The sequence below is a fragment of the Aplysia californica genome, unplaced genomic scaffold (assembly GCF_000002075.1).
Source record: "Aplysia californica isolate F4 #8 unplaced genomic scaffold, AplCal3.0 scaffold00090, whole genome shotgun sequence".
Lineage (NCBI taxonomy): Eukaryota > Metazoa > Mollusca > Gastropoda > Aplysiida > Aplysiidae > Aplysia > Aplysia californica.
The window spans coordinates 1654861-1663776 of record NW_004797360.1 but is presented as its reverse complement, the minus strand read 5'-3'; the positions used below and the strand labels follow the sequence as shown (position 1 = coordinate 1663776).

At 36.7% G+C, this 8916-nt stretch overlaps 1 protein-coding gene and 1 long non-coding RNA gene across 2 annotated transcripts in view; one reads left to right on the top strand and one right to left on the bottom strand.

Annotated features, from left to right (window-relative positions):
• Positions 1–3098: 3098 nt before the first annotated feature.
• Positions 3099–4257, bottom strand: LOC118477425. The gene is made up of 2 exons (XR_004858373.1): positions 4049–4257; positions 3099–3512 (listed from the first exon to the last, which is right to left on the bottom strand). It is a non-coding gene; the product is annotated as an uncharacterized LOC118477425 (long non-coding RNA).
• A 276-nt stretch (positions 4258–4533) lies between these two features.
• Positions 4534–8916, top strand: part of LOC101845535 (TATA-binding protein-associated factor 172) — a 43160-nt gene continuing 38777 nt past the window's right edge. The window contains exons 1-3 of the mRNA XM_013080525.2: positions 4534–5425; positions 7332–7455; positions 8399–8513. Coding sequence (XP_012935979.1) covers positions 5415–5425; positions 7332–7455; positions 8399–8513 — 250 coding nt within the window. The 5' untranslated portion in view covers positions 4534–5414. The remainder of the gene's footprint in view (positions 5426–7331; positions 7456–8398; positions 8514–8916) is intronic.

The window sequence follows — 8916 nt, the reverse complement described above, 5'->3', positions numbered from 1 at the left end:
GCATGCAGGATAATCGCGTTGTCTTGTCTTTTAATTTTAAGCCTGTGATTGACTAAAACCGGCTGACTTAAACCGGCAGTGGACGGTCCATCTAAACGAAGCTTGAGTGCCGTGAACGTAGCCTCAACATCTACCGCAAACTACATTCACGGCGCCGTGAACGTAGTCTGCAGGCTACGTTCAGGGCGCCGTGAACGTAGCCACTGCGTATTAAAAAAAGTATAGAGAAAAGTCGCGTTTTGAGAAAACCGCCGATAAAGAAAAATAAAATATTGACTTTATGAGGAAATGGAGGTGACAGACATGCCCCGTATGGGAAAAAATACGGTTTTTGGGGTTCTTCTAAAGCGATGAAACAGTTGTAGGAGAGGCTGAGGAAGCTAAAAATATGCCTACAAATTCCTTAATTATTAGCTGAATCGGCACTTTAGGGGTGTAGCCCCCCCTCCCAATTTATCTACAAATTTTATCAAAGAAATAGGGTCATTCATCTACCCGTACCACCTTACACTTTTTCTCCGGAATGATACTACTTAAACTTTCCCTACCATTTTTTACTACTACTGCAAAAAAGTTTTTATGGCAATGGGCAAATTTGGAAGCAACAGTGCTCATGACAGCCAACAAGAGACTACAAGATGTTCTTATACTTTTATGTTTTCTTCTACCTCTACAAAAATACTTTGGAAAAGCAACAGGGATCAATCTGATTTATGTAATGGGACAGTAGTCAGTAACCTCAGCAGACTCATCATGTGTAATAAGTACTGTCCTGTACCGTCAAGAAAAATTTCCCTCTAGGACAATTTATAACTCTATCATCTTATCTTTCTAGACTCTACTAACTTTATGAGAGAAGCATGTCTTGGAAATAATATGATATGGACGGTCCTAGTCCTAGCATGTGTCAGGCAGCAAAACACATGCTAGAAAGAAGCAGACAGCACTACAGCGACCCTGTCTGTGAAATTATAAGAAATTGTTTGTTGAGACCTGTATGGAATGTTAGTTAATATCACGGGCGGGTCTTTCACTGGACAAGAACGTCAGCGCTGGTCACTTTTTGTCGGCAGTACAGTGGACAAGAGATATAGACTGCTGTGAAATTAATTTTTATTTAGTTTCACGTAGGCTAAATAAAATCATTATTGTTTATCAACGTTAAAAAAACACTCTGATGATTTGAAAGTGCTCAGTGAGACAATAGATGGGGTTCACAGTGTCTTGTTGCACTTCAGAGACCCATTCCTTCATCTTTGTTTATCACGCCGGCTTGTAACTTTTATAAAATGTAAATCGTCGCCCGTCGAGTCCGCCCACTCAGTGGTGATGTCAGCCTTCCCGGCGAATTCAGCTTTTGCCCAAGGGCGCAAATATGCCTTCTAATTTCCAGTTGGTCCTTCTGTTACTTTGAAAGGAAGGACACGTCTGTGAATCATTCTTTCATCAGTGACATGTATGCAGGCCTAAAATTCAATAGACTGTCTCTTTTAACTGCCTGTACATCTATTATTGTCAGCAAAGAACTTTTAATGTTTGTTGAATTTTAAGCCAGCCATGGTTCTGTTTGGTGTTCTATTCTCGTCGCCTACTTCCCAGAGTTACCTACTCCGGACTGGCGATGAAGCAAACCGCCCGATTGGAATCAAAGACAGAAAGCCCTTTGTTCGTTTGGCTGTCAGAGTCTGAGCCTAAAAACAATTTACACCCCCCTCGACCCCCCTTTCCAACCATTACCTTAGCTAGACTCTAATTTCTAATCATTTTAGAATATGATCGGACATTGTCGTGAGCTAAATTTGTTTTATTGTGCTTATGTGTGTGTGTGTGTGTGTTAAAGTACAGCATGGAATCTGATTCTTCAAGACTTTAAATCTGTATGGGACAGGATCATTGGTAGTAACGTATCGCATAACATTTTTTCATAACACAGGCTTCATAATTTTACATGGCAAGAGCACATCGACACTGTGTGAAATTAAGTCTTTGAGTGAAGTACTGGCTGGGATGGGGGGGGAGGTATCAATGGAAATTACAGCCGGTCAGTTCACTACAAAACCATGAGCCGCCCCTGGTTAATATTTTTATAAAGTCTAGTTCTTCTGTTATGGCAGAACTTGAACTGGTTTACTTATATATGAATCACATAAATATATATGACATTGGTAAGGTATACTCTCACAGTAATGTTGATAAAAAGCATTCAGTTTGATTAAAAAAGCTCTCTTGTATTAAAATGTTATACAGAACAGTTAATATTGCATAAAAAGCACAACATGTGAAGAGTTGGAACTTTTGAAAATTATTTTAGCAAACTTCTCCAGAGTAGAAGGAATATAACAGCATTTTGTCTTCATCTTCTTCAATGTTATTACTTCACATTTTAGACAGTTTAAAAAATCATTTATAAAATGAATGATGCTTTTTGTCTTGTATTGAAATATAATTGCTAAAGTAGGCCTACTATTAGCCAATTATTTATTGCGCTTTAATAATACACATGGTGTCAATATTGGGGCAAAAATAATATAAAGCTGTAAAAAAAATTGTTTGACTTGACATTTATTTGTAACAGGTGAGAGTGGCGACTCAGAAACATACCTTTGCCTATCTGAAGTCTTGACATTAAATATTTCAAAACAGCTGAGTGCGACAAGTCACAAGCAACTCACAATACTGTAGAGGTGCAATATATTCTAAGACCTTGAGCCAAACGGTTACTTAAAACTGGCTGGGTACCATCAGTAACAGACTCAAAAGAATCGCTCGTCAAGTCATTGTCGAAACAGTGCGTACTGCTTGTGAACGGAAGCCTCACTTGGTTACAAGGGTGTCTTAGAAAAAGGACTTTCCCAAAATTAGATCTAAATGAAACTAATGAAAAACTGAAAATTTAACTATACCAGTGACTTCAGACTCTCCTTGTAATACTGTGCACCCTTTAACTTTAAATGATTCTCAACCACCTTTAACTTTTTCAAAATTCAAAAGTTAGGTGGTTACAAAGTTTTAGGCGACTAAAGTTAAAGTGATGACATTTCACAAATATTGTATACAAATTATAATAAAAATAATTACAGCAACAGAAACTTAGCCAAACTTACCATATAAGCCAAAAAACGTGTTTCGTCTTGTTTTTGATGCTGTTACAGTGTTCACAGTAGGTATCCTCTCCTTTGCACATAGATCAGGAACAGCAAATTGCAAATGCTGTACAATGAGGAAAGAAAACACTGACAGGACTTTATTTTAATCAGTCTTTGCTGTTGCAGTCATCTGCTGTGGACGGTGATGGCAGAGGATTGTACAATTTTTCTCCAAATCTTGAAAGCACAAACTTAGAGGAAACAGATCTAAGATTCTAGACCTCTCTGTGTATGCCAATAGAAACTATCTAAGTCTGTTCTCCAGCAGAATTTGAAATGCACGGTTAGCCTGATTGAAGTCCAAGCAATGATTGGTGTGTCTGGTTGAAGTACGTTTCGAATTTACAAATAACTGATAAAAAAAATCTGTTTCAACAACAAAGTCACCACATCATTAGTAATTCAATAGATGATCATGATAGAACGTCTGCTTGTCTAGATTCTAGATCATCTTGACTATAATTTGCCATAAATTAGAATTAGAGTCTAATGAATGGCTAAAATATTCACTTTTTTAAAACCTCAAGTTCAAGCCTTAAACTTAAAGTTTTGTAAGCCTACTAAATTACTAAACTTGTTCTGCTGGCTAGATCTAGATCTAGACCTGAACCTGAACTACTTCAACAGTAACAATAATAATTTGAGTAATAAAATAGCCTAAACTCTAAACAACCACTACTCACTACAAGACTACAGCACACAAAAAAACCAATCTGGTTCTGAAATTGGATGACACTTGCAGTACTAGATCTAGATCTTGATCTACGTATCAGATGAGTAGCCTAGCTGGTTTGTCTAGAATCTAATTGAGTCTGATGATGGATCACCGCCAACTGCTGCCTCATCACCAAACTGCCTGGAAACTGGCACCAACAAACTGATAAGAGACGAACAAGCCTTACAGTTACAAGCTTGTCGTTGTCTAACAAAGGAAATCACATATGAATCTGCCTGTACTGAGTCTTCTACAAAAACGTGCAATCTTTATACCCGACGGTCAGGAACTGGAATATTTAATAAGATGCAAAGAAAAATTGTGGCGTTGTCTCAGGAAAATCCTTTTGAAGTTATTTACTAACTGTTGTGGAAAATCCTGACATTGCTTTTCGGAAATTTCTGAAAGATCGTCATAGCAAGGGGCAGCAATCGTGTTCGAAAATGGAAGTAGTAAGAGTAGTTTCCCTTAACAAATGATAAAGCGAAAACCAACAAATACAGCTGTTTTCACTATTAGGACTTTGTATTGATATATAAAAAAAATATAAAGGTTTTGTACAAACGGGGTGAAATATCTAGATGAAATTTCAAATAGGAAATTTATTTTCTAAAATAATAACCATAATTTGCGACATAGCAGTTTTATTTTTTCAGCACCTTCATTGTTGATTGGACTCCTAAAAATAGAACCCGATTTCTTCAACCAATCATTGACGAAGCTGTTTGGTATTAGGTCGGAAGCTCTGCAAGATGGCAGTCAGTATAAATACTAACCGCGTTCGAAGCAAGGTCGCGACGATTATTCTCAGAATTTGCTCGAATTTATCGATGTTTTGCAATAAATTGCTTATTAAACATTTCCTCCCAGGTGCTTTCAGAGCTCTTCGTTGGAGATGCTCATCAGTGTGCTTTAGTGCTCGTGTGGAGACCCACCCTCCCTAACCGTCTGTCTGTGACTGCTCACTGCTCGTAGGGATAGGCTGGCTCCCAAGCCCTAATTTCTTGCAAGCAAGTCAATCCCAGTCCGTCTTAGGTTCTCTTTCAACTTTCAATCACGTGTGAAGTTTTTGATTGATGAATGTAGGGTGCCGATAAACAATGACTTCCTTGTTATTTTGTTAATGCACCTGCCACATAGTCTTATCTTCAACATCGGCTGGAGATAAGTTGTGTAGCCCTTTCCTCCTCTTAGTCTGTTTTGCATTGGTCAGTGACCGCAACTGCAACAAAGCAGACTAAAACTTTTCAGTGAAGCAGGCTTTCACAGATTGGCCATCCTTGAGAAAAAGTTTCACGAGGCATAGTAACATGCATTTTGTCTCTTAGTTCTCTGTAGATCAAATACTATTGCACGCTCAACATAGCAAGCAAGCGTCTAGAAAAAGCCGAAAGATCCTGGGCAATACAGGAGAGTAGAGTAAAAAAGGAAGGCGAGATGGACAATGGCTAAAAATCAACTCTCTATGCAAAATAAAACTGCTGACCAATGAGCCTGCATTTGTTGATGATTATTGGCTTGGAGAATCTGAGGAGGCAGACAAACCTACGAATATGAGCACAAGGTATTTTTTAATCACTTCATTCAGCTTTGAAGGCTGCGCGTACGTAATCTTTAACTTTAAAAGAACAAAACCCTACCCTGGAGAATATAATTTTTAAAAAGAAATTAGATTTGATTATATGATAGAGCAAGTACTGCTTTAGGCTACTTATATAATTTCTTATTTAATTTTATTACTTTTTAAAATAAAGATCTATCTATGCAGTTTCTTGTAGAGATCTCTTTAAGTGAGTTACGTGAATTTAGTTTAGTTCATCCAGGAAAAAATCTTTTTTTTTTAGCAGAGAAGAAAACTGCAGTGGCTTCGGTTTTTTTTTCATTATACAGTTTAAAAAACAATTAAAAAATTTAAGTAGTGGTCGTGCGTTACAAAATGGTTCACTCTTAGAAACATGCTTTTCTAAATTTAGACATAGGCCTATATGTGTCACGACGCGGTGGAATCAGGGGCTCGTCAATTTTGGAACATGGAGCTATTGGGATCATCTTAAAGCTTTTCTATATTCCTTGCTTTTGCTGAAAAAATGTCCATTTATGTTGAGTACAAGTCAAGATATTGGCGATTGAAGGAGGAGGGGGTGTCGCCTGGTTTCAGAGAGGTAAAATTAGCAAGAAAATGGCCGCCAAAGTTGAGTTATAATTTTCTTAGCTTGAGAGTCCGTGGAAACTGAAAATTTGCATCTTTTCTGCCTTTCATCGTTTTTCAGTAAAATCCACACATGTGTGTTCTGAACTTTAACTGGCATGAAAAGTGTTTCAGAGCCAAAAAACAAAAATTCTATAAAATATTCTCAAACCTGCAAAAAAATGCTAATTTCTTGACTTTCATATTATTTTGACGAGCACCAGGCACTCGTAAAAATAATACAAAAATCGAAAGAAACCGGCATTTTTCTGTCAGTTTGGCAATTTCTTTCAAATTATTTGTTTTTTGGCTCAACACGTTAATTATATACCTCCATACCAATAACTCGTTCCTCTGTGAATTTGACTCAAAACATTGATTAAAGGCACAAAATATTCAGTTTTAAGGGACTCAAAAGCTGCTGAAGTTATCAAACTTTGGCGGCCTTTTTTTGCAAATTTTATCACTGAAACAAGGTGACCCCACCTCCTTCAACAGATATATTTAATCTCAACACTTCTATTCAAGATAGATGGGAATTTTTTTCATTGAAAGCAAGGCAAATGAAAGTTTTTAGATAATCCAATAACTCCACATGGCCAAAAATTGAAGAGCGCCTGATTCCACCTCGTCGCCACACATCTATTAATTATATCGCTCTTGGAATTTTTTAAAGGATTTTTTATTTTATTTCTCAAGTCTGAAGTTTCAGTTCACAACAATTTTGTTCCTCTATTTTTTTTAAGGGAACATTCCCTCAAAATAGTGTTTTAAATCGCTCAATTACAGAGTCTGGTATAACATGAGGGTGGGGGGTTTGGTATTGCAAATCAAAAGAATGACCCATCTTGTACTGTACCATAATAAATATTCAATCTTTGATTCATCAAGTGCAGGATAACATTTTACAAGATGAATATCGCTTTTGGAATTTTTTAAAGGATCTTTTCTTTAAATTTCTCAAGTCTGAAGTTTCTGTTCACAACAATTTTTGTTCCTCTATTTTTTAAAGGGATCATTCCCTAAAATAGTGTAATCGCACAATTACAGAGTCTGGTATAACATGAGGGTGGGGGGGTTGGTACTGCAAATCAAAAGAATGACCCATCTTGTACTGTAATAAATATTCAATCTTTGATTCTTCAAGTACAGGATAACATTTTACAAGATGAAAACTCTAATCAAATGTAAATTAAGTTTGAGCAGTGGTAAGAGATGTTTAAGATTTTAAAATTAAAAATTATTATAATCTGACCCTATATATTTTTTTCTACATTCTCAGACTTGATCGACTTTTCCTGCTTCTGGATACTGGCTCAACTCCCTTAATTCGAAGGTCTGCAGCAGAGCAGCTTGGGGATGTGGTGCGACTTCATCCACATGAACTGACTAATTTGTTGAGCAAAGTAAGAGCATTTAAATTATCATCATCTCTCAAAGGAGTACTCTTTCAACAGTTATGACCTTTGGAAAGTTCACCAAAGTTCTGTTTTCCATGTATTTCAAGCTTCCAAGTGGACAATCATAAATCATCTGTTGCTTACTGACTGCTTGTTTCCTGAAAATGGGTTTTTTAATCGACAATTGAGTAAGGGGGGATAAAAGCGATCATTTTTTCCTTTTTTGAACCGATTTGAAATTAGGAGGGTTGTGTGGTGGGCGAGCTTAGAAATTACTTTTTTTTGTCATAGAGACTTCATTTAGGCATTCTATTGGTGTCATTTTCTATCCATACTGCGATGCCCTGCACCTTCACCATATCATCCTGTGTCAATCATCTGGAAAGAAACTTCACATTATTCAGGCAGCAGCAGAAAAAAGATCAGCAGCCCTTCCCCCAAACTAACACTGTCCTCCCTGCAGTTCGCACCCTCACTCCAGGCTTTCCCCTTCTGTTATTTTGAGATTTATTATTTTTTTTGCAAGAGAATTTTCTGTTGTTCATGGGTTTTACTTTTAGAAAAAGCTAAAAGCTTTTACTCTAACACTCAACTTGTACAGTCTTCGAAACTTTTCTTTTTATTCAACTTTCCTGCTTCTGCCTCCTACACACAACAGTCACCCCTTCACACCTCTCTGATAAAAAACAGAAAAGTTTTGTAGATGCTCAACTTTGTACTTTTGTATTTTTAAAAATCTCTATTTGCAGGCCTTTAGGAGGCTATAGCCTAAAGGTAAACCCACATGTTTTGTGTTATATTAGCGGGATCATAGCCTAAAATGCAAACTGAAAAGAGGATCATACATTGATGCGGGAACTGTACACTTTACTTAAATCGTATATTTTTTAGTTTTACGATATAACGTATCATGTGTAGGTTTTATAATGCTTCTGTGCAACTCCCCCAGATCCATGGCTATCTTCGAAGTCCCAACTGGGAGACTCGCATTGCAGCATCCCAGGCCGTTGATTCCATCGTTAAAAATGTGCCACAATGGGAGCCCAGAGGGGCTTCAAAATCGGGTCAGTATCATATGTATCCCTTTGTGTAAAATTTGTGTTGTATAGTAGTTAAAGCTAATGTTGAACAAAAATTATTCTGTCAGTGAAATTGAAGTCATATTCATAAAAGCATGTTATTTTAAGTGTACATAATGTGTCGTACTTTGTTTCAGCACATGTAAAAGCAAAACTTCTTGGCTATATTTAAGACCATTACACAGTATGTGTTTTTGTTTGCATGTTAATGCATTTGTACATTTTCTGAGGTCATCTGTTCATATTCAACTTTTCTCAAGTGATTTTTATTTAATTTTGCTTAGAGGCATGATTATTAAATTCTTTCTGAAATGTCCATAAAACTGATGTTTGAAATCGACATGAAAGTCTTGTCCCTGTAACAAAATTGCAAAAAAACTTAGTTTTT